The sequence below is a fragment of the Dreissena polymorpha genome, chromosome 9 (genome assembly GCF_020536995.1).
Source record: "Dreissena polymorpha isolate Duluth1 chromosome 9, UMN_Dpol_1.0, whole genome shotgun sequence".
In the NCBI taxonomy this organism is placed as follows: domain Eukaryota; kingdom Metazoa; phylum Mollusca; class Bivalvia; order Myida; family Dreissenidae; genus Dreissena; species Dreissena polymorpha.
In genome coordinates this window covers 74,966,113-74,993,192 of record NC_068363.1, presented here as the reverse complement: position 1 = coordinate 74,993,192, position 27,080 = coordinate 74,966,113, and the positions used below count along the sequence as shown (strand labels likewise).

The window sequence follows — 27,080 nt, the reverse complement described above, 5'->3', positions numbered from 1 at the left end:
TCTTTTCAGCTAAATTCAACAGTGAAAAATGCCCATAATATCACTTTAACTCTTTCAGTGCGGGAACCAAATTTTGAAGGCCTGTGCAAACAGTTTGGATCCAGATGAGACGCCACAGAACGTGGCGTCTCATCAGGATCCAAACTGTTTGCTATTCTGATAGTATTCTTTGAAAAAAATCGAAGAAAATGCTAAATTTAGCAGACAACATTTTAGCAGACGACAAATTTTCCAGCATGCAAAGGGTTAAGCTTTTTAAAACTTAGCCTTGCTCTACAAAAACAGGGCTTAATGCATGTTTAAAAAACTTTCCGTCTTAATTAGTTTTCCCTAAGAAGAGACTTCCCTTAAACCCATAATACTATAAAAGAGAAGTGCCGTCTCAGATTAGCCTGTAGGGACTTCACAGGCTAATCTGGAGCAACACTTGTCTAACATGCATTAACCCAGTTATTATGCCCCCTTCGAAGAAGAGGGGGTATATTGTTTTGCACGTGTCGGTCTATCGGTCCGTCTATCGGTCCGTCCACCAGATGGTTTCCGGATGATAACTTAAGAACGCTCAGGCCTAGGATCATGAAACTTCATAGGTACATTGATCATGATTGGCAGATGACCCCTATTGATTTTCAGGTCACTAGGTCAAAGGTCAAGGTCACAGTGACTCAAAATAGTAAAATGGTTTCCGGATGATAACTCAAGAATGCTTATGCCTAGGATCATGAAACTTCATAGGTACATTGATCATAACTGGCAGATGACCCCTATTGATTTTCAGGTCACTAGGTCAAAGGTCAAGGTCACAGTGACTCAAAACAGTGTCAGTAAAATGGTTTCCAGATGATAACTCAAGAATGCTTATGCCTAAGATCATGAAACTTCATAGGAATATTGATCATGACTTGCAGATGACCCCTATTGATTTTCAGGTCACTAGTTTAAGATTGAATCTAATATGATTTTACAAAACATTATTATTTCTTTTATACCTAATGATAAAATATGACATTTCTGCAGTGAAATAAAAGCAGTGAAAATAACAAATTGTTATTTTCACAGATGAAAATAACAATTTTTCGGAACTCCTTTTCTATTTTTACATTATCATAAATAATTTTTTATATATTTTCTATGATCACGAGTGAATTAAAATCAACATACCACCGAATCCAACACATTTTCTTTTTATTTTATGCTTAAATTCACCGTTTATTTACATTGTAAAAGAGTTTTAACTGGAAATTCTGCTTGTATAATGACGTCATTTCGTCATACTAATGACGTCATTTTGTGCTTTGAAATGTAATGAGGCACGCCACGGGAGAAACTCCGAGAAAGGGTAACTTTTCAGCAAAAGGGAAACAGCTTTTAATTACTTTCTTGAAAAAGGGGCATAAAAGAAACAGAAAATTTGTTCATGTCAGTGTAAGATCGTTTGTTAAAATATAATTTCTATGATCACTCGTGAAATAACAATCGATCTTAAACTGACATGAACAAATATCCTCTATTTAGTGTTTTTATTTATGTGTTTTATGTGTGTGTTTTATTTGTGTTTTTATGTGTGTGTTTATGTGTGTGTTTTATGTGCATGTTTTATTTGTGTGTTTATATGTGTGTTTTATTTGTGTGTTTTATTTGCAGTGAAGCCCACAAGTTGATCCATCATGCAGCATCGAAAGGGGTGAAGGAAGCTCACAAGGTTCTCAACAATGTCTGCACACGTGGTGGATGTACCAACTAGATTTCTGATGGCTTGCTGCAACTAAATTCCTTGGAGAGCACAGTTTACTGAAAATGAATCTTTGCTTAGGCACCCAAAATACTAAAGATAGTTGTCCGTCCATAAAAACTTTGTTGCTATCGTTTTCTCACAGTTATGTAGCTGATCTGGTTGTTTTTCATGGTTTTTAGTGATTAGTTTTATAATAATTATGAAGTATTGAAACACTTTATGTTGTTTCTTAGTAGATAATATCAAAATCATGAACACTGACTTTGAAAATTTCTATTCATTGAGAATTCTTAGGAGGTGCGTTATTCTTGTTATTTTTTTTTATCCCCGCCGAAAACAAAATCTGAGGGGATATAGTAATTGGTCCTGTCCGTCTGTCCGTCTGACTGAAACTTTGTCCAGAGCATAACTCCAAATCTATTCAATGGATTTACTTTAAACTTAGAATATAAACAGATGGCAACTAGGAGAAGTGCAGTGACCAAGAGCCATAACTCTATCTACCTTAGTTTTTGAATTATCTCCCCTGTTATATAACTTTAAAGTAAATTTTTGTCCGGAGCATAACTCTAAATATACTAAAGGGATTTATTTGAAACTTGAAATATAAACAGATGGCAACTAGGAGAAGTGCAGTGACCAAGAACCACAACTCTATCTACCTTAGTTTTTGAATTATCTCCCCTTTTATATAATTTTTAAGGAATTTTTTGTCCGGAGCATAACTCTTAATCTACAGAAGGGATTTACTTGAAACTTGAAATATAAACAGATGGCAAGTAGGAAAAGTGCAGTGACTAAGAACCCTTTTATATAATTTTAAAGTAAATTTTTGTCCAGGGCATAACTCTAAATCTTATGAAGGGATTTACTTGAAACTTAAACAGATGGCAAGTAGGAGAAGTGCAGTGACAAAGAACCATAACTATATCTACCTTAGTGTTTGGATTATATCCCTTAATTTAATTTCAAAGTAAACTTTTGTCCGGAGCATAATGAATTATCTTCCTTTATTTGTTTTTACAAATATTATTCTACTCTCTAAAACAAATGTTGTCATACGAGCAAACACATTTCGGCGGGGATTTGGCACTACTGTGACAAGCTCTTGTTTTAATTATTGTGAGTTAAGTTTTCCTTTGAAACCTTATTGTTACTGTGACTTAATGTTTATGAAATTTGTCAACATTGTGTTTGCAATGTATTTAATTAGTCTCCTACTTTTGTTGAACCATGCTTTGGGAGAAACAGGCTTAACTGATGTGGCAGAAGTATCGGACCTGATTGGGATGACACTTCCCACTTTTATGATATTTTTTGGTTAAAGGAGATCCCTTCTAAACAAGCATCCATTCTAGTGGAATGTGTTGTCTCTGATTAGTCTGAATCTGGGACATGGTTGTAAAGGTTTACAGTCAAAACAGCCCCAAGTCAAAACGGTCCCTAGTCAAAATGACCGAAAACCAAAGCAAAGTGGGGCCGTTTTGACTATTTTCGAATAGGGGCCGTTTTGACTGGGGCCGATTTGACTAGCTCCCTGGGACATCACTTTATGCACATGTGTTAAGCCCAGTTTTCTGAAAGCACCATTAATATCTATTGTGTTTCTGTCCATTTCTTAATTCTCATGTTCTCTATTGCACTAAGTGTTGATTTGAAAGTGGTGTTGTTATTTTAGACTACCGTAATTGCTCTATGTTTTCGGACACTTAAAAATAATTATTTTTGTTCGTGTCCGAAAACTTAGATACGAAAAATATTCACAAAATACAGTTGTCTGAAAACTTAGAGTCGAAAATTGAAGTGTTTGAAAATAGCATCAATTGTATCAACGACTACCGGTAATAGCACGCGCTTATGTTTAATAATTTTAAATGCTTAATTCATTTGACAGAAAGTTACTACAAGGTTGTACTTTAACCAACGAGTTCAATGATGAGCATTTGATGTATCGATCATTTCATTTCCGAAAGCTTTTGTTTAATACCTTCTATTGTTCGTAAAACTTGCAATAGGGTGCATCACACTTTGAAGCGTTTAGTATTTGTCACAGTTATTTTATTGATAATGGGTAGTTCCATTGCGGTAGATAATTGAACTGTTAATTGGCACTACCCCTGATAATTGTCATAAGGCTTATGCTCTCAGGCGAAACCATTGTTCAATACAGGTTTGCAAGGTTATTTACCCAATAACGCAAATGTAATGGTGCGTTGCACTCAGGCATGCACCTGCCATATTTTATGATTTAAATCTTGTTGTAAAACCCTATGATCGAAGTGTCATTAGATATCGAAAACAGGACCGAAATTTTGTAAAATAGCGCTGTAAAATATACTGTCTGAAAACTTAGGGACATTAATTATGGACGAAACACGTGTGTCCGAAAATTAAGAGTCACGAAAAATAATTATTTTTGCCAAAAAAGGGGGTGTCCGAAAACTTAGAGTGTCCGAAAACATAGAGTAATTACGGTACCTACCCTTTTATAAAGAATTTTATTAATGGTTGTTTGTTTTTCTGCTTGAAATATGTGTTAGTTTTTTATGTTTACAATTTTGGTAGATTACACATATGTATCATTCCATTAAATATCTGAGAAAATAATTATTAAATCCGTGTTTAAATTTACACAACTTTATTGTTTGTGATTTGTTTTATTATTGGTTGTATTGCTAAAATAAACCAAACTAGTCAATGTCCTATCAATAATTATTATGCAGTATTTGTTGTTATTTTGTGTTGTTCAAATTCAATTATGCAGATTTAAAAAAAAAATTGTATTATGAAAATAAATAACTGTATTTTCATGAAGTAATTAAATTTAATTGTAAAAAAAAATTACCACAACATAAAAAAACTCTTACTTAGTCATCTCAATTTTTTTAAAATATTTAAGCCATGTTTTTCTTTTTAAAAGAGTGATCAAATCTTTTTTTGAGAGTGGCTTTCAAATGTCAAAGTTTCGAAGTTCTGGCTAATGAGGTTACCTGGTCACGGTTTTAATCTTTTTATTTGTGTGTTAAGATTTGTTATCATTTTTAATTTAAGACCTTCACGTCGAGTTAGTGTATACCAGTATATGTTTATTCATTTTGTTAGAAAATTTATTAGACAATGTGATTTATTAGACAATAAAATGTTTTATTTTGCAAATAATGTTGGTTGTTTCTAACCTCAATTACTCTGTTCACATACTTCCCTTGTTTTTAATAACTTTCTCTTCATCATTTATGAAATGTTTGGTTAACTGTCGAAAAGTGAATTTTACTGTATGCTAGAGTTCTTTTGCATTAAAAAGATAATATCAGAACAAAATAATAATTTAATTGACAATTGTATACGAGTGTAATAAATGCTAAGCTTATGTTTATTTCACTTTATTTAGATGAATTCAAGTTTAAGGGTAAAAAATAATTGTTTGTTTCTGCTAACAGACTTAATGACTCTTATTTTTTGGCCAAATATAAACTTATTTTAGTATTCTAGATTGAGTGTTTGATGCTTTTTTTTACATGTTATCCTGTACATTAAATTAACTGATATGTTTGCAATAATTTTTATCCCTGCCAGAGGCGGAGGGATATTGTTTTGGCGTTGACCGTCCGTCTTTCCGTCCGTCCATCTTTCCGTCCGTCCGTCTTTCCTTCGGTCTGTCACTTTTGTGTCCGGAGCCATCCATATCTTGGAAGTGCTTTGGCGGATTTCATTGAAACTTGGTATGAGTATATATATGGATAAGAGGAGGATGCAGGCCAAATGGCATTGTAAACCATCTGTTAATAATGGAGTTATGGCCCTTTGTATCTTGAAAAAATGCTTTTTTTGTGTCCAGAGCCATATTTTGGAAGTGCTTTGGCGGATTTCATTGAAACTTCTTATGAGTATATATATGAATAAGAGGATGATGCACGCCACATGGCATTGTACGCCATTGGATAATAACGGAGTTATGGCCCTTTGTATCTTGAAAATGCTTTTTTGAGTGTCAAATTTAACACTTTTGTGTCCAGAAGCATATTGGCGGGGGATATCAATTCAACGAATTTGCTTGTTGCTACATTAATTCATATGTATTAAAAATAACTTTACGTTAACTAAAGTAACTTAAAAAGTTCAAGAGAGATTGGGAAGATTTCTGCATGTATTTGCATATTCTTATTTAATTGGGCGAATCGGGTGGCAGACGTTTCCCCCCCAAGACGTTTCCTCCCTAGACGTTTCCTCCCTAGACGTTTCCTCCCTAGACGTTTCCTCCCTAGACGTTTCACCCCCATTTTGGGGGTGAAACGTCTACATAATATGAAAATGAATATTAGAAGTAGTTATTTGTAATTATGCCGGCATATGTGAAAAAAAACAACTTTATCAATTAGTATTAAAATTGAGTGCATTTTATGTGTCTTAATAATTAATCATTAAAAAAATTGATAAATTGAGTCCTGACTGATTAAAATATTAATTACCGGTAATGATTTTTGATGGTTGTTTGTAGGGAAGCCTCTGTCAAATTTTACCAATTAAATAGATCTAATTATAATTGTTTTTATAAGTGCCTGCAATTTTTCTTTCATTAATTGAGAGCATTGAGAAATTGAGTAAAAGCACATCTTTGATGTTCTTTGATGGTCATTTTAAGTGGAATAGTATGTTACAAATTAAACAATTATAATTATTGTATTAATGAATTGAGTAAAAGCTAGATTTTTTGTAGATTTTTTGTAAATCATTCTTTGTTTTTCAAAATGAATTAAAGGCATAAAATAATAGTTACTTAATGAAGATAAGCCATAAGTTGTGATTTTTAATGAAGAATAATAACTATATTCAAATTTTAACTGAACAAAAATTATTTTGACTAAATAAATATCATATTGGGATTTTTATTTTGATAAAGTAAAATTGTTATTTAACATTTAAATTATAATGGACCAATACAGCTAGCATGAACATTTTACATTGAATTTTAGTACTCCAGTGTTACCTCTCAAAAAACTTTTTAAAAATTAAAGGAAACAAAAGGCTGAACATATTTAAGATTTCAAATTTAACAATGATATAATAAAAATTTTGGCACTAATATGTTTAGCTATGCAGAAGAGTTACTATTAACTATTACTTTTTACCATCCCAATTTAAAAAATAATTTAATCTGTAGCAAAAAAAATGTGACACCATTTTAATGTTTTCGCTAATATTAAGTAGCAACTCACACCTAGCATTATACAAGATAATCAGGCACTTATGGTGCAATATACAAGCGTTGATTATATTAGCAAGTGTATTATACAAGATAACAGCTATTACATAACGGGTACTTGAGGTGCAATATACAGGCCCTTTAATCAGCATTGATGAGATTAGGTGACATCTTTATAGGCGGATAGTCATTGATAAGATGAGATTAGGTGACATCTTTATAGGCGGATAGTCATTGATAAGATGAGATTAGGTGACATCTTTATAGGCGGATAGTCATTGATAAGATGAGATTAGGTGACATCTTTATAGGCGGATAGTCATTGATAAGATGAGATTAGCACATTATCATACAAAAAACATTTTTAAATAGTTTTAAATATTAATTTTAATTAGTGAATTGATTTGAATTGACTTAATTTATAGTTTTATATATGGTAGTCATAGATGCATCTGTTGTATTTAACAGGGGCGGATTCAAAATATATGTTACACTTTCGACATCTTTTTCATTTGTTAATACAAATGAATCTTTCAAATATTTTCATGACCATTATGTAGGCTGTTGTCAAAACAGTTTTGAAATTAATATAAATGTGATTTAACCATTTTTCAATTCACCAATTGACCCTATTTAATTGGATTAAAAACAACGTAAGTTCCACAAACCTGCCCAGGTTTACTCATAGTGAAATAATGTGTTAATTCAAAATGGGTGTGGATGACACATTATTCTTGGTTGCATTTGTGCTCCCAAATGAGCAACATGTATAAGATACTCAGTAAGATTTTGAGAATATTCCATTTATTCCACTAGTACACCAACATGCACTTACTAATGATTTACATGCATTCCTTACACAGTTAAACAAAAAAAGAACTCTAGAACCAAAAAAAACACGAACAAGCTGCTTCATAGATAAAATTTATTAAAGACTTCATAAACAAAATAATCAATTTGATAATGAATCAAGATTATACTTAAACCAAACAATTATAAATTTATTGGGGGGGGGGGAAACGTCTGTACTAAAACTAAAATGGGCGGGAAACGTCTGGGGAGGAAACGTCTTGGGGGGGAAACGTCTGGGGGAGGAAACGTCTTGGGGGGGAAACGTCCGTAAACCGGGCGAATCATACAAAAAATGAGCAACCAACCTACCCTCATTTTGTTAATGGAAACAAATTACATTGTCTTTTTGGCCTTACAAATGTAATGATAATTATTTGATTTCTTTAATTATTTCAACTTCAGACAACTCAATCCATTTTCTGTCGTATTGTTACTATAATCGTACCTGTGAAAAAAATCCTCGCATAGGTTTGAAAGTTTCTAAGAAAGCTGACCTGAGTAAGGGAGGGAACCGCCGCAATGAGTTTGGGAGTTTGTATAGTTGTCCTCAGCTAAACCAATTTATTGGTATATTGTAACCTTAATCATGACGTCATGTCCAATGAAAACAAGCGTATCGAGATCACGTGACATTGGACCAATTAAGATATGGCAGTACAACGTTCTTCGAAAGCAAGTTGACAACAATGGATATTTTAAGAGATTTATTTCGTGTCTGTGAATTTCCTTGGATTAAAGTGCAACATGAATCATAATTAGTTAATAATTATGTTGTTTGATCATTTTTTGATTGCGAAGAGAGTTACTAACTTTAGAGAGAGAAAACGTTAATTGACAGCTGAGAGCGAGTGGGTGGGGAAAAGTGTAAATGCAGTGGAATTAATAAATTACTACGGATTTACCTTCGATCTGTTACATAACATAATGGAAAGTACTATTGATAAAGAGATAGGCGTCTTTGGTGGCCTTTTCATTAGCATCGTCTCAGAAATGAGAGTAAGTATTACTTGATTAACTATTATTAATTGTCATAAAATTAAGATAAAACCTAAAAAGCTTTCACGTGTGATGCACAGATGAAACAAATCATAATTAAAATTTGTTAATATATGTTTAATCTGTACGGGATCAGCCATCTGTTTAGCTAAGATTATAGAAAGCTTGTGTTTCTTGCTTTTGTGGGTTTTGAGACCTGCACCTGGCTCACCGGGTTATGGAGGTTTCGGTAAATGACAAGTTCGGTAAATTGATTTATATAGTAAAAGCCGTGGAGGTTTCGGTAAATTGATTTTATAGAGGAGGTATACCTACAACGAGGTGTTAATGACACCTATTATCGGCTTACAATAACATTAGGGGCATTTATTTGCAAACTGTGGATTAATTTTGATGTACATTAATTGAGTTGTTTGGGGGTGCTGGATGTTTCGGTAAATGACCAGTTCGGTAAATTGATTTATAGAGTAAAAGTCGTGGATGTTTCGGTAAATTGATTTTATATAGGAGGTATACCTACAACGAGGTGTTAATGACACCTATTATCGGCTTACAATAACATTGGGGGCATTTATTTGCAAACTGTGGATTACTTTTGAGTTGAGTAATTAATGCCATGCCTAAGGTAAAGAATTTAGTTAATTTTACGATTTAAATAACGCAATACTGTTGTTTGGTTTTTAAATTGGTGCTTTTATTTAATTAACAAAATTATAACATAATAGTAAAAATAAGAAATAATGATTTATGGCGGAATAAATGTAAGCTCTGCAATTACGTTTAATGCTATTTTAAAAAGTTTTTTATGATTAAAGAATAAAGGTTTCATGTTGAATTTTATATTTATTTATATGTTTTATTATTTCTTTCTGGTTGCGAAAAACACACAAAAAAACAATATATAAAATTTAAAACGTGTACGTAATTAATAAAAAGTAATATAATGATACGCGTTATGTTTTATAATTATGTTAAGTGCGCGTGTCATTGAACGTTGAGTTAAGCGAAGAGATACACATACTTGAAAACTGATAAAATTGACATATAACACAACGCCAGCCGAATGAATACACTGTGTAATAGCAAGCTGCCGTGATGATCATTATCTTATCAAATTAATACACTGGCACCTGACTACTGTACTGGAACAATGGGTTTTACGGCCAAAATAACTGATATCATTTTTTGCCCTAACAAATCGGTTCTACATAATAATGTTATTTTTACCACAAATAAACATCCTTTGATGTCACCACCAGTATTTTTTGGTAAACATGATTAAAGAAGGAAAACGTTTGTTTATTTCACAGTTTGAAAGTTACTGGTCGTGTATGTAAAAACTCGGCCACCAGTGTTAAAGCATGTTCACGATCTAAACATAAATATCTAGATTATTTTAAGAATAATACCTTATGTGCAGAACTGTTTGTAGGAAAAAAAAGCGAGAAATTTATTTACATACGAAACAAACATATTTGATCTTATTATTTTAAACCACCGAAAATTAACCATTACATAAACATGAGGTAGTTTGCCAACATAATGAATATGTTGCCCAGCTCTTGCCACGTGGAGGCCACCTCTTGTAAGAGCCACATTATTATATTTTTTTAACTGCTTTAATTAAGGTATTTATCAACTAAATGTTTAAAAACATATATAAAATACAAAACGATCATGACCTTAATATATAATTTACCTCCATCGATTAGAAATTTAATAGGTTGCAAGCCTGGATAATTAATAATAACACTTTGCAAACATCGTACATTTAAACAGATAATTTAATTAGTACCAAACAACTCAATTAATGTACATCAAAATTAATCCACAGTTTGCAAATAAATGCCCCTAATGTTATTGTAAGCCGATAATAGGTGTCATTAACACCTCGTTGTAGGTATACCTCCTATATAAAATCAATTTACCGAAACATCCACGACTTTTACTCTATAAATCAATTTACCGAACTGGTCATTTACCGAAACATCCATAACCCGTTGTTTGGCACTAATTAATTTATCTGTTTAAATGTACGGACTTGATTTTATCAAATTAGAGATGTTTGCAAAGTGTTATTATTAATTATCCAGGCTTGCAACCTATTGATATTCTAATCGATGGAGGTAAATTATATATTAAAAGTTTATCTTTAGGTCATGATCGTTTTGTATTTTATATATGTTTTTAAACAATTAGTTGATAAAAACCTTAATTAAAGCGTATCAGTTAAAAAAAATATAATAATGTGGCTCTTACAAGAGGTGGCCTCCACGTGGCAAGAGCTGGGCAACATATTCATTATGTTAGCAAACTACCTCATGTTTATATAATGGTTAAGTTTCGGTGGTTTAAAATACTAAGATCAAATATGTTTGTTTCTTATATAAATAAATTTCTTGCTTCTTTTTCCTACAATCAGATCAGCACATAAGGTATTATTCTTAAAATAATCTAGATATGTATGTTTAGATCGTTAACATGCTTTAACACTGGTGGCCGAGTTTTTACATACATGACTAGTAATTTTCAAACTGTGAAATAAACAAACGTTTTCCTTCTTTAATCATGTTTACCAAAAATACTGGTGGTGACATCAAAGGATGTTTATTTGTGGTAAAAATAACATTATTATGTAATTGGGTAATTATAAAATTATAATGGTCATTGTCAAATAAGAAATGATCATCAGCCACATCAATGCCCTGGGACCATCCACAGCGGTCCACCACATACTCGACGACGACGAGTCTTGAACGATGAACGACTGATATGGTTGAAATGTAACATTAAATTGAATTGTGTCGTACATGTATCTCATTTGTATTAGAAATGTAATTAAATTAAATCAGCATGCGGAAAATCTGAATGATAATAATGTGTCGTATTAATATTGTAGTGTGTCAAAAATGTATCTTATTAATATGTAACTCCCTCATTATTGTTTTAAATGACATGAAATATTCAAATATATATATTGCATCCATGTTTTACTTGTTGCTAAATAAAACGGATTACAAAGTAAATCGGTTATTATTTTTTATTGAACCGATTTGTTTAGGCAAAAAATGATATCAGTTATTTTGGCCGTAAAACCCATTGTTCCAGTACAGTAGCCAGGTGCCTGTGTATTAAGTTGATAAGATAATGATCATCACAGCAGCTTGCTATTACACAGTGTATTCATTCTGCTGGCGTTGTGTTAGATGTCATTTTTATCAGTTTTCAATTATGTGTATCTCTTCGCTTAACTCAACGTTCAATGGCACGCGCACTTAACATAATTATAAAACATAACGCGTATCATTATATTACTTTTTATTAATTACGTACACGTATTAAATTTTATATATTGTTTTTTTTCTTGTGTTTTTCTCAACCAGAAAGAAATAACTCTCTGATTATACTCCTTTAATTGACGTTTCGGCATAATGCCTTTATCAAAACATTGGAAATTATATGTTAACTACATTTTTACGTCTTTTGACTGCACAATTTAAATAACAAAGAAAAATGTTTTTAAACGTCAAATGACGTTGTACATGATGACGTCATAAATGGCGTTATATAAAATGGCGCCAAAGAAATGTAAAAATTCGCCAAAAATGAAATGACGTTAAACACTTACATATTGTATCTTAATCCTATGTTAAATGTGTGCTTTATATATTTAATAAATTGATATTTTACAATAAAATAATCATCATCATATGTAATTATAATCTACCTTAACTTATTATCATAAATTAAATAGGGTAAACTTATTTAATGACTCTTATTATTTCAATCCATATCTATGTATAATATTCAAATGATATTTGATTAAATAATCATATATACTTGCTATTCTATATATCATATACACATTATGGACAAGATAAATTGCATAAAGTACTATTAGTTTTACATCCATTTATGTTGATGATTAATATCAAATGTTTTTCACATATATTTTTTACAAGATAGTTTCCCGTAGCAGGACATCAAGTTGATTTTTTGTATTTAGTCCATTTGGTGATTGCGTTTGAAACTTCTTTATAAATTCCAATTCTTTAATAAGTCTGTAATAATGGGAACTGTCTCTTATTTGTGTTAACACTGATACACCCATATCCTGCACTCTGTGGCCTGCACCATTGAAATGTTCTGAGATTGGTTTCTCTCTTCGTAGTCGCACGTCAGCCTCGTGTTCTTTGGCACGTTCCTTTAATGATCTGCTCGTCTCTCCGACGTATACCATCTTTTGGCATTTAATACAAAAATGCTACGGGAAACTATCTTGTAAAAAATATATGTGAAAAACATTTGATATTAATCATCAACATAAATGGATGTAAAACTAATAGTACTTTATGCAATTTATCTTGTCCATAATGTGTATATGATATATAGAATAGCAAGTATATATGATTATTTAATCAAATATCATTTGAATATTATACATAGATATGGATTGAAATAATAAGAGTCATTAAATAAGTTTACCCTATTTAATTTATGATAATAAGTTAAGGTAGATTATAATTACATATGATGATGATTATTTTATTGTAAAATATCAATTTATTAAATATATAAAGCACACATTTAACATAGGATTAAGATACAATATGTAAGTGTTTAACGTCATTTCATTTTTGGCGAATTTTTACATTTCTTTGGCGCCATTTTATATAACGCCATTTATGACGTCATCATGTACAACGTCATTTGACGTTTAAAAACATTTTTCTTTGTTATTTAAATTGTGCAGTCAAAAGACGTAAAAATGTAGTTAACATATAATTTCCAATGTTTTGATAAAGGCATTATGCCGAAACGTCAATTAAAGGAGTATAATCAGAGAGTTATAATTTTTTAATATCCCTTCGGATAATTCAACTGAGCAGAAAGAAATAATAAAACATATAAATAAATATAAAATTCAACATAAAATCATTTTTATTAAATCATATTTTACAAGAAACTTTTTAAAATAGCATTAAACTTAATTGAAGAGCTTACATTGATTCCGCCATAAATCATTACTTCTTATTACTATTATGTTACTATTATGCTATTTAAATAAAAGCACCAATTAAAAAAACAACAGTATTGCGTTATTTAAATCGTAAAATTAACCAAAAATTTCCTAACAGAATTCGTTTTTCACAGGTAGCTCATTCATTTCCCTTAATTCTTTACCTTAGGCATAGCATTAATTACTCAACTCAAAATTAATCCACAGTTTGCAAATAAATGCCTCTAATGTTATTGTAAGCCGATAATAGGTGTCATTAACACCTCGTTGTAGGTATACCTCCTCTATAAAATCAATTTACCGAAACCTCCACGGCTTTTACTATATAAATCAATTTACCGAACTAGTCATTTACCGAAACCTCCAGCACCCGGCTCACCAGCTTTTCATCTACTATCTAGTGTGTTTACTAAGAGAACATGACATGAGTTTCTGGAGACAGCCGAAACAGTTAATGGCAGTTGCTATGTAGTAAATTGCATTGACTTTTTTAACCAGCTTCACAAAGAGCAGTGACAAGCACAGCATACTAGTGGTACTAATTTTGGGAATGTATGAGTCATTCTTCACATTTTCATATAAAATGTTATACACTCAAATCATTGGAAAGAAAACCATGTGTGGGTTCAACTCTGGTATTCAGAATGAATATTGTGCAAGCAAAACCGCAGAAATACTTTAACAAATATAATAAAGAATTATACATTTACCATACTAAGGATCCCCATAGTGATTTGACCAGGATGAGCTCACAATTATTCTAAGAATAGGTTGGTTAATGACAATTTAAAAGGATGTGAATGCAAACATGACTTTTCAACCACATAACAGTTAAGAAATGCATAGTTTTGTTCATGTGCATATTTATCATATAAGGAACAGATGAATTTTCAGGCGGTCTAACGCCTAAGAAAAAACATGTTGTTTCCGGTTACCAGACCGACCGTGTCAGTTTACCCCCGACTGCAATTTAATAAAATTAAATAAAAAAATCGCAAGTGGACAAACACATATTGTTTTACACTATTTGGTCACGAATTATTAGTAGCGGAGAAAATACAATGACGAGGCAAAGTCATATTTATAAAGAATAAAATATGACTTATTTTAAAAGGTTAATACGTTTAAAACATTTTTTCAAATTATTGTAATTTAATTTTCGGTAGTATTTTTATAATTTAATTATAAAAACCGATCGTTCCCTCGATGTGAAGTTTGACAGCTTCGCGTTCGTTTCTATGTAAACGTTTCCATGTTTTTGTTAAATGAAATCGTTACCTCAAGTGTGAGACAGTACTTGATTTCGAACCCCAAAAAAATTCCCAACCTACCGACCCTCATTTGTTTGAGCCCGTATCCGGAAACATACATGTTTTTTTCTTACGCCTAAGGTACATTTTGTAAATGAGCATGGCTGGTTGTGTAAGCACTATGCGTTCTTAGATAATTTTGGCCAATTGCCTGTTCAGATATAAAGGATACCATGCAATGCAATTTTATATTATGTTGTTCTTATAATTTAGATGTAAATTAAAACTCAGAAAAAGCTGGTATGTTTAAAAAAATATATATATTTGTTGCAGTTGGAAACTGCACTCTGTTAACACATCTGACCAGTAATTTTTTTCTTGCACCACAAAATATGGAAGTATCTGACTGAGCATTATTGAATGGTGAAAGAAAGAATTTACTGGTAATTACTTCCTGCCAACTCTACCACCTTCTGACCCCCCTGGGTGTGAGAATCCTGTGATTGTGGCTTGTCAGTGCTCCTACCTGTACTGTGGCTACTGCTTTATCTCATGGGGAAAATAGTGTATTCAGTCATTCCATGGGGAAATAGGTGTACAGTCATTCCTTCAAAAGAAGCATGAGCTGCAATAGAGGCCCATTTTAGCAGTGAACAAAGAAAGCAAAATCCCTTTAAAGAGTAAAGACATATAAAAACAGCTGCCTAAGTCATAATTAGAAACCCATTCAGTAGCAGCAGAGTAAAGTCAAGAGATCTGTTCAGCCCTATATCCTGTCTGCCAGTGATAGGTTTACTGGTGTGAGCTATTAAAGGTTTGCTTCCCATATGTACATGCAGATCTGCTTTTGTGTTTGTAATTATAGCACCAGTTGGCAAATGATTATGACTGAGTCATGATTGTTGCTTTACCTTGAACATTATTCATTATAAACAAAACAAAATAGTAGAATAATTGATGAAATAAATATGCATATGCTTAGAGTTATAATGGTTACTAAATAGCTACATGCAGATTTGATGTTGTAATGTTTCAGTTTTTCTCTGATTCTCTTAAAATATTTGTAGTGTTTTTCATTATTTGTTACATTAACTACTATCAATGTTAGAAAAAGGCATACATATGTCTTATTACAATGAGAAAGAGATATGGCTGAAATAGAGGATTTGGGGAAAACAAGCTGGTGTAAGATTCAATTGGGGTGAATACTGCATGATTTTTCAAGAAACTTTTCATTGCAAAGTGGCCTCAGGGCTATAGATAACAAGCGTACTTGCGTTATTACGCAATTAAAATAACCAAAAAGGTAATTAAATTCAAAATAAAGTGTACAAAAACGCAAATACAAATTTAATTACGTAATTCCAGTAAAAAACCTTGTGTCACAGAACACAATTCTTACGAACACCGGGCTTATTTTTTAGACTGGTTAATTTTGGTACAAAAATGTATCGGATAGTTTATATGTTGTCCTATGAAGAAAAGAAAGCAGTCTTTCCAGTGGTTATCAATCTTTGGGGTATTATTGTTATTATTCGTAGACCCTTCCGATTTCTACTTTCATTTTCAAGGTATTAAACTCAAAATAACCCCAAAACGGGTAGCATCGCTTTGAACAGCAATAACTCAGGGGTGTCAATTTTCCGGATTATTCCGGAAATCCGGAATTGAGCCGTCCAGGGTTGATTTTGAGGTGAATGTAAATCCGATTAGTTTGTTTACAGGGGTGGGGGTAGGGACAAAATTATTTTAGTGCAGGATCATTTCAGAACAAATATTGTTATAGCATTGTCGGCATTCCAGACATTTGCTCTTGGTACCGATTTTATTTATTGATTTCTGATTGGTAAGCGGCTGGCACTGACATGAGCAGTAACTGACAAAGTAAAGCACTGCAATATCATATTTTAAAACAATATGTTAATCAAATTATATATTGACTGCGTATTTGCTAGGTTACTGGTTTTCATTTTCTGCACTCAAACGAAATGCATATTTTATTTCATTTGCAAATGATGTATCGCGACATGTTTTCGGAGAGTCGTTTTCGGATACAGTATGGTTTGTCGATTTTAATTTAATTTCGTAGTTCTTAATATCACAGGGCTTGCACTAAGAAATAAATTTTGGAAGTCCTGACTTCCTGCCCTTTACTTATGGAAGTCCCACTCAAAAATGTTGGAAGTCCAAACATCTTTAATGTTGATGTTAACGGAATGTCAGCTGCGTAAATGATCACAAACTCTTCCCATCCATTTTGGGTCACTTTAATTCTGTGAAAGTAACTAGATATATCATACAACAAGGCGGAGACTACCCAAGGCTTTAAAAATAGGGAGAAGTTTGGAAAATCAGGGTATACGTTTGTGCAAACAATATCGACTTAAAAGACAAAACATGTTGCACCTTTTCATCACATATTTATTGTCATTTTATTATCCTCATCCCTATGACTGCATTTGCAACAAAACACAATCTTAATGAATGGTCATGATGGAGCATCTAGAATATCAATTACTGTTTATCCGAATACTATACATGTCCGAAATATGTACACTTAATAAATGCCTTACCAGTTTAACTGTAATAATCCAAACTTTCCATGTTGTTATCTGGTTTAACAAACCTTATCAAATGTTTGTTAAATCCATTTAATGTTTTCTCCATTGAACCAACATTACTTGTAATTTGAATCGCCAGCTTTGAACTGAACGCGGGTTGAATGTTACAATAGGTCAGCCATTTGCAATGTCGAAGGTCATGACGTTGCAATTTAATTCTACTCGGATAATTTATATCTAATCCAGGAATGTGTTTTCTGAATGTTTCTGACTAATAAATGACTTGTTAGTATAGAAAATGAACTGTGATTCCAGTTTATATAAGATGGTTATTATTCGTAATTATCGGTGGATTAACAAACTGAGAAAACTCGCGGGACCTAATACGGTAGTGAATCTATGTAATTAATTAAACTTTGATCAGTTTTGTTTTTCTTTAATAATTTTTGCCGTCTTTCTTTTACCGTGCCGTCTGCCCAAAACCAGCAGTTATCTCCTAATTATTAGACAACATACGGCACGCGCAAAGAGGCACGAGTGTGTTGTTAAAGCAACCAATATTAAGCGACTGCTTTGTAACGGTCAATTTGCGATGCGGGGGGGGGGGGGGGTAAATTGTGTGACCGTTAGATAAACAACACACAATAAACTTGCTACTGGTAATCACCTGCGGGCGGTAGCAAATATAAGGAGGCGGAGTTTAGACTGATCGAGACGTGTGCAAAACACATTGAGTCGGCAGAAAGCAGTGTTGATTGAAGTGTTATTTAAATCGACAGCTTACGTCACGGGTTGCTATTTTCGGCGTATGACCAATTTTAAGGAAGTACAGTGGACATCATGGGGTTTTGTTATCGGCGTATGGAAACAATTATCGGGCGTAATATACAGCCATACGCCGCTTAGTGCATTTGTTTAGAATGACAACTTCACATGCCGTGTTACGGATGGTTTGGTTTATAATATTTCGCATGGTTCTCAGCAGAAATTGCACCTAGAAAGACTTTAAAAAAAGAACAATCAGCTGGGGCTCGGGGGTTGGGCCCTCTCTTCCCTTTATCCTACGGCCTCAGACTCTCGGCTTAATTTTCCGGATTTCAAATTTGGGACAATTTGGGACAATTGACACCCCTGATAACTTCATCAATTTTGCAGCAATTTTCACGAACTCAGTCTTATTCAATGCAAAAATAATTGAACTTTGATCAGAAATTCAGTAAATGGGTGTTGTTATGTACAGGTACCTTTTTGAATTCCATTTGTATAAATAATATAGTAACCTTAGTAGATTTGTATTATATATGTCATTCCCTAAATTACCCAATTGATTTAAAAAAAACGGGGGTGAAAAACCCAATTATGCTCAAAAGTAGGGGGTGAACATTTTTGCTAAAACTCTATTGAATTTACAAAAACCCAATTCAGGGTTTTTTTTGGCCCGATTTTATAGCCGAAATTCGGCTATGTTCCCAATCCCAAAAAGTATACTTTTTTCCCAAAATGTGGCAAAAAATTCCCAATTTAAAAAAAAAAAAAAAAAAATTTTTTTTTTTTTTTTTTTTTTTTTTTTTTTTAGAAAGAAGTCTTATGTGTATTTTATCTCAATTTAAATTCAATTACATCTAACAAAGTTTTATATGATTTTTTTCTTTTAATTTGAATGATTGTAAAGAGTTAAATCAAATTTAGTATTTCCCTAATTAGTGGACTTTTCGTGTGGAAAAAAAGGCTAATGAATTTATTTTCCCAATTTCATGAAAATGCCGATTAAATTCCCAATTCCAAAGCCATGGGCTATCTTCCCAAAAAGTGGAAAAAAAACCCTGCAATTGTTGTCAAAACATGGGGTGAATTACCCAATATACCCCAAAAGTTATCTATAGCCTTGGGCCTTTAGGCAGCCTCTGTTATTCACATGTATAAGGTGCCAAGTCCATGAAAGGGAATGAACATCATGATGATGGTGAAAATTATGACAATTTTTACCAGCAGCATTTTACAATTTTCGAAGATTTACATCAGCGATTTTTTTTGCCCAATGGGAATATTACCAGTACCAGCCCCATTGGAAACAATAAGCGCACAATTCCCTGAAATTTGCAACATTTGTACTGTGAAATGTTCAAATATTGAAATGCCTGAATTTTATTTTTGCTAACAAATATTTTAAAACTGAGAATTAGAGTTGTCAATATGTTAATATTATATTTACTTGGATTCAACCCATTCAGTTGCATAGGGAAATACACTAAATGCTGCATTTAATTGAAAAAGAAATATTTTTATATTTGGACACTTTTGAATAGATTTTTCGGACAGCAATTGTATTTTATCATTTTCCCCTGATTGGGAAACTGCAGTCAGGGCTTTTTTTCCTTCTTTGGGACCCGCCGAAAATCGGCCCTTTCCCCTCGGATTTTTGTTTCCCCTCAGCAGGTTAATTTTCCCCCAGACTTCATTTTTTCCCCTAAAAAAAAATTTTTTTTTTTTTTTTTTTTTTTAAACTTTAAATACATAAGTTAACCTGATCCAGTGTAGAAAATATAACATATTGCATAATATTGTCTGTTGCCTTTAATATGTTTTAAATCAGCAAAATATGTTGAATTGATTATTTAAGACTATCCTTATTTCCCCCAAAATCCGGCATTTCGCGTGATTTTTTCCCCCCAAACTCCGGCATTTCGCGCATTTTTTTTCCCCTAAAAAAATGCCAGGCCCTTTCCCCAAAATTAGATAAAAAACCCTGGCAGTTTTCCGGTACTTTATACAGAAGGAAAAAAATGCTGTACATTCTTCAGTGTATGCTGTGTATCATATATTGGATACCATTCAGTTTACAGTAGGTTAGTTTGGATGGTAGTGGCAGTTCAAGCTTGTAATAAATCGTAGGTAAGCAGACTTGCACAACAAAAAATAAAAATTGCCTGTCAGAATGGTATTGAGATTGTATTACTGCATTACCGGTACACTGTGATCTGGCGAGGTATCCAAATCGATGGGACAATTGTCTCACAGCTAATGAAAACTACTGTAACTACATGTACATGTAATTCATGACAGGTTGATTTCACTGGTAAAAACATGTAATTTCTGTAATAAAAACATGCTTACCCTGACAGTTTTATCGTTTGTGTCCCATCTTGGTATGTATAAAAAGCTGTCCAATACAAAGAAACTGCCTAAGCCTGTGAAAGGAGGCTGGCAGGCTATCATGCTTTGTGATCTTATCTGACATTTACAGCAAATGTCCTGGGGCCATACATTAATGAGGAGATAATGTCTTAAGATGTGTGCAACCCGATTAATGAAAATCTAATAGATGAAAGGTGTATGTTGGCCTAAAAATGTTTTATCTGGTGGTTGTGGGCAAAGGCTGAGTTATTCTTTTTTTTTCTAAGTCCTCAGAAAATAGCCAATGCTGTTATGTTTTGTTAGTTCTGCATACAGCATCAAGAAGTTCGCAGTGGCTTTATACATGTAGATAAGGTGTCCGCTAATCTATCATGAGGTCACGGGTTCGATCCTCACTTGGGGAGAGTTCTCTAGATCTTCCACAAAGACACCAAGTAGTGGTTATAGGCACAGGAAATGGACTCGATAGTGTTTCTATAAGCCTGAGGCTTTCGATGCTATTGAGTTTAAATAAATTGGTTTAAACAAAACTAACATCAAGACTTGATCACTTGTCGTTACAGATTATACGGTGTGAACAAGCATACACCTGTAAAGGTTCATATAATGTACATGTGTTGAACAAGATTTAGGATATGCATCCTGTAGTAAGTTGGTTTCGTTTAGAAATGAACTGCCATAAAACTTGTCATGTTTATACTTAAATATACCAGTATGCAATATTGACTGATTAACTGAAATTTGTACAGTTCTGGTTTTTGTTCATAGCAGAAACAGTTAAGAAACATGTTTGTATCTACTCAATTTAAGAAATTAAATTTATTTTTTCAGATAACGTATGACTCTTATTTAAAACTTTGTGTAAATAAGGTCGCGTACAGCTAATCTACATCAGAGCTCTGACCTTACAGGTAAATTGTATTTAAATTTAATCCATTTACAGACGCACATTGTTTTGATTTGTCATTCAATGAGCTTGTTTTGAATTGCAGCAGACCAGAGATAAGATCTTTTTTTCGTTGGCAATGAGCTCCTGTCAAGTGTGTAAAATGTAACTTATATAAACGCCAACAAATAAGCGGATATTTAAAGATACTGCACATGTACATTTTTACCCGGGGTATTTATGCAATATATTGTTAGGTTGGGTCGGTTAAATGGGAGATTAGCCTGGCTTGTCCTAAAAACTGGGCCTTCAAACCAGTTGAATGATAGATTTGACATTCTTTTGGTGATTTTTAGCAAGGATAAACAGGGCCTTATATTCAGGACTCATTTAATGAATCCATTCATGTACTAAGCTGTTACATGTATTATATGCACTGATAAACATTATAAGTTGGTCAACAAGGAAAAAAAATACTTAAAATAAATGAAGTAGTCTGACACATGAGTATTTAAGCACTTGTTTATGAAATAATTAATGTATGTGTCTTAAAGTCTGTTTGTATCATCAGTGATTTTTTTTGCTTTTTTTTCTTACAGCCTGTGCCTTTTGGATTGGGAAAATTAGCGCGATAAACCATGAAATTGGGAAAAATAGCGCGATAAACCATGAAATTGGGAAACATTATAAATATGATTATAAGAACAGAATTAAAATTATTAAAGTATGTTTGACAGCATTTTTATATTATAAAGTACTAATTTAATGTGTTCTTACAATGAAGACAATGTTAAGTTAATATCCTTCCACATTCATATTGAACTTGCAATATTCTATATAGATTCTTAAATATACCATTTAATCATAACCTCTTTAACAGTAAGAATTTAATTCAGTATTCTTTTAAATTAAATATCATATGGTGAAAACATTAACATATTTATAAAAAAACGCTTTAGTGGTCTTGCTATGTTAATGATGTATTATATGGAGTTAAAATAATTTATTTCATTTCTTTACCTTTCAACATCTTGCACTTCAATGCTATTTCAGTAAACTGTAAAGCATGACAAACATAATAAAGCAGAATATGCATATGAATCTGATTTTACACAGATCCACTAACATATAAATCATATCATGTTTGTCTCTTTCCATTTTCGAACAATACTCATCTTAAATGCATTAACTTTGTGAGTAACGGTAGACTAACTCCAATTTCCCAACACTAATTTCCGTGATGCCATTCACTGTGAAGATTTGTAATAAATATTTGTTGTTTTTATCTCAAACGTTATATTTTGCGTTAATTGACATACGCATTAAATTATTCCGTAATAACCATATGATATCCGTTGTTAATTTGAATGTTATTTATCATTTTCGCCGCGCATCGCAAATTTCTCGTCTGCTTGCCGCCATTTTGGGCGTGTGTAAAAACAGGCGTTTACAATCGGCATACATCGACTATTGTCGGTATCCTCCGCAATATAAAGAGAGATGTGGATAGCAAAGTAAAATCGTATGCGGCTATATTTGCGAAAAATACGTAAGTCAGTTGTTGTTTGGCGACGACTCAGCAACTCGATCGGCACTCGTTCGAAATTATTGCTAAATTACATTGTAATCTTATTGGCTTTATTGGGAAAATTTTGTCTTTTTTTGGGAAATTTTAATCAAATTTTTGGGAAAAAACGTCATTTTTTGCAATTGGGAAGCAGCCGAATATCGGCTGTAATTTCTGGGAAAAAAAATCACTGATCATGTACATTTATTTTGTGCCATTTTCAGTTCATGTTCCCACTCCAACTTTTGTGAAAGGGACCAAGGCTTTTTGTCTCACAATTAGGAATAGTGAGAGTTGTGAGACATTTAATTTACACTTTTGCAATTTTTCAATATTCAAGATAGCAACTTGATATTTGGCATGCATGTGTATCTCATGGAGCTGCACATTTTGAGTGATGAAAGGTCAAGGTCATCCTTCAAGGTCAAAGGTCAAATATGTGGCAAAAATCGCTCATTTTATGAGTACTTTTGCAATATTGAAGATAGCAACTTTATATTTGGCATGCATGTGTATTTCATGGAGCTGCACATTTTGAGTGGTGAAAGGTTAAGGTCATCCTTCAAGGTCAAATATATGGGTCAAAATTGTTCATGTAATGTCACTTCTGCAATATTGAAGCTAGCAATTTTATACTTGACATGCATGTGTATCTCATGGAGCTGCACACATGGTGAAGGGTCAAGGTCAAGGTCATCCTTCAAGGTCAAACGTCATATACGGGGACATAGTGTTTAACAAACACATCTTGTTTTATTTATTTCAAAGAATGGATTGTCAACCTTCAACATCAATAAAAATGATTCTACACAGAGCATTTTACTTGATTTTGGGAAAGAGCCTGGCTTCCATTTTAAAAATGGGAAAAAATAAAATACAAAACTGAAATAAATAGGAAGAAATTTCCCAATGTAAGCTTGAAATTTGGGGAAAATTGCATCATTTTAAAGAAATCTTAGGGTAAGGGCCTTTATCTTGAGGGAAGGGGTCTATATAAGGCCCTTTGCTTAAGAAGGAACCATTTCCCTTCTACTAAAATCAATCAAAATGAACTAACAATTACTGGTAAAAATGATTCTATAATAGTTCCTCAGGGAGCACTCCATAATAATGTAGGTTACATAACACAAAGAAGTCTGATAAATTACAAACATTGGGTCAGCATTATGGATCAAGGTAGCAAGGGAATTACCAATATCATATCATGTCTGATAATTGTAACACCTTTACAAATAAGTAGTGACAAGCTGGTGTGAATTGGCTTCCAAACAGATACAGATACTCTGTTGATAAATAAGGTGAGAAATTTGGTCACTGTGTAGACATATACTGATGACAAATGTTGTTTGCATCACATGCATGTCAATAGTAAATGATTAACTCTTTCCCACTCAGAAGCAAAGTTAAAATGGCTATGTGCAAACAGCATAAAACCAGGACAGCCTGCAAGTAACTCGCAGTCTGTTCAGGTTTTATGCTTTTTGCTGCTATCAATATCTACATGTACATGATTGTATGGGTCGGAAATAAAAAACATTAAACTTGAATCTAGTTAGAAAGGTCTTTAATTAAATAAAGCATTCTATGGCACAACAAATGCGTACAAATACATACTTAAGGAGTAAAGGAGTAAAGGGTTAAATGCTATAATTTCAAATACAATACTGTACCAGCACACAGTGTGTTAAGATCATGCATGTATTCATGTATCAGAAGATAATGATAATTTTTCCATACAAGGCATACAACATGTACATTGCCAATTTGCCATTCATCACTTACATGTAACTTGTTTTGTTTATCGTTTGGTCATGAATTGGCTTCTTGACATACTTTTGAAGACTCATGTTTTGGTGTATTTGACTTAGGGTTCCGTTAAAGTAAAGTTTCACTCATTTGTGGTTCTTGATTGTTTCTTTTTGTCAAATCAACACGTTTAGCCCCAAATTGTGTGTATTTCAAGAAAGTTGTATGTATCCTTATAATTGTAATTGATACATTTTATTGTGTGTTACATATTATTGACTAGTTTCTTGTTGTTAAAATTACTTGTAATTTATACATTATTTTCATTGTTTAGGAGAATTGCATTTTCTAGATTGTATTTGCGGTATGAAACTATCTTTGAATAAAAAAGTCATTTACAAGTTGTACAATATCATTGCTTACATTGATGCCACACATTGCATGGAGGTTGCATAATCTTGCTGCCAGATGTGTAACCTTAGAATTTGTTTACATAGGGATATCATGCTGTATAAACATTGAGAAACACAAATGTAAACAACTATTACACTTAAATGTGCACTGAACTCACAAATGTAAACAACTATTACACTTAAATGTGCACTGAAATTGGTTGAAGTAAATGTAATTATACATTGTACATGTATAAGGCTGTTAACATTAAACTTAGCCTATCCTAGGGAAAACAGTGCTAATGCATTAAAAGTGTCATCCTATATCAGCCTGTGAAGTTTACATACATGTAGACATTGTTGATTCCTGTATTATTTTAAATTAATGTCAGACTGTTAAAAACAACAAAAAATACCTGTGAGAGATCATGTAAATTGACTAGTTTCATTCAGCGGGTGATTAAAATTCATTTTGGTGCTGCAAGTTTTTGCAGGGTCAAGTTAGATTGTATTTTGGAACTATCAGGCAGTCTGGTATCCTCTCCCCCAAGGCTTGAAGGGTGTTTAAGAACATAATTTTTGCAATGCAGGTTATTTTGATTTATAAACTGTATTATTGCTGAAACTGGATTTTGTTCCTTTTCATAACAGAATGCATTCAAATACAGAGAATGACATTCCATTTAGGGCTAAGCCTACAATCAAATTTGAGGGAGAGGTGACTAAACCTGAGCTGAATTTAAGGAGAAGTGAGGCAACTTTAAGGAGAAGTTGTTCCTGTTAAGATTTTCATCAACTTAACTTATTTTATTCCCCTCATAGCACCACGTCCATCATCATGATTAATCAGAATCAACTCACATTTGGCAGTTTAGGGAAAACGATCAAAAATATATTTTGCTGTTAAGAGAAAACAATCAGAAAAATCAACACACACACACTATATTTTAATTGTGTGGTAATGTTGTTTTATTATTGTATTTAACTGAATTTAAATTTAATTATCGGTCAATATCTGGCTCAAAGTAAATCATCAAAAGCTGGAGAAGTCACTTTTCCTGTGAGAATTTAGAGGGAGAAGTTAATATGTCAAGGGAGAAGTTATTTCCCACATCTCCCTCAGACCTGGTCCAATGTATGTATGTTCTTAGGTCATCTTACCATAAGGACTAGGTCCTAAGTTGTGCTGGGTGAGATATTGGTAAAGGAAAGTCCTTGTCTGTTGTTGGTATGAAGTCAACGATTTAAAACTTTCAGGGTGATTGTTTGAATTATCAAACATTTTGCTAAATAGTCCAAGATGCACATGTACCAAATAATGGCTGCATAACTGTATCCATGTTTTAATTTTTAGGGCAGTGCCCCAGTATGGGAAGATTTCACCACCAAAGCCACCAAACTTCACACCTCTCTCAAGTAAGTGAATGCATTTCAAACATTTGAAGGAAATATTTCTCCATAAAGTTTGTGACGAGGCAGCAGGGATGGGACAAATACTGGTTCTTACCATTTATGGACTTGAGAGGGTGTAAATAAGCCATACGTTCATAGATGCAATTTAGCTTAAATAAACTGGTTTTATCTGTAATGTATATTGAAGTAATGGGAGGATTCATCTTTCTATAATTACTTTTTGAATGAATCGCCTCATAAGTTAAGACCAATATAAATTTTAATTGAATTTTAAACGAAAACAAATCTCGAATTCTGACTGAGTATTTAGGGTATAAAGTTTACATT

At 32.7% G+C, this 27,080-nt stretch overlaps 2 protein-coding genes across 9 annotated transcripts in view; both read left to right on the top strand.

The window, feature by feature from the left end:
• LOC127844692 (uncharacterized protein HI_1625-like) overlaps positions 1–27,080 on the top strand; it is a 331,821-nt gene that overhangs the window by 7,978 nt on the left and 296,763 nt on the right. Inside the window, exon 5 of one of the 2 annotated variants that reach the window (XR_008032867.1) lies at positions 1,645–2,032. Coding sequence is in view for 1 of the 2 variants with exons in the window: in XM_052375124.1 (XP_052231084.1) it covers positions 1,645–1,744 (100 nt within the window). In the remaining variant the exon portion in view is untranslated. Of the gene's footprint in view, positions 1–1,644; positions 4,907–27,080 lie in introns of those variants that run through there. The other variant, XM_052375124.1, reaches the window with a different exon arrangement.
• Positions 8,431–27,080, top strand: part of LOC127844681 (protein MTSS 2-like) — a 104,438-nt gene continuing 85,788 nt past the window's right edge. For all 7 annotated transcript variants that reach the window (XM_052375104.1, XM_052375100.1, XM_052375103.1 and 4 more), the window contains exons 1-2: positions 8,431–8,783; positions 26,695–26,756. In XM_052375104.1, coding sequence (XP_052231064.1) covers positions 8,712–8,783; positions 26,695–26,756 — 134 coding nt within the window. In that variant the 5' untranslated portion in view covers positions 8,431–8,711. The remainder of the gene's footprint in view (positions 8,784–26,694; positions 26,757–27,080) is intronic.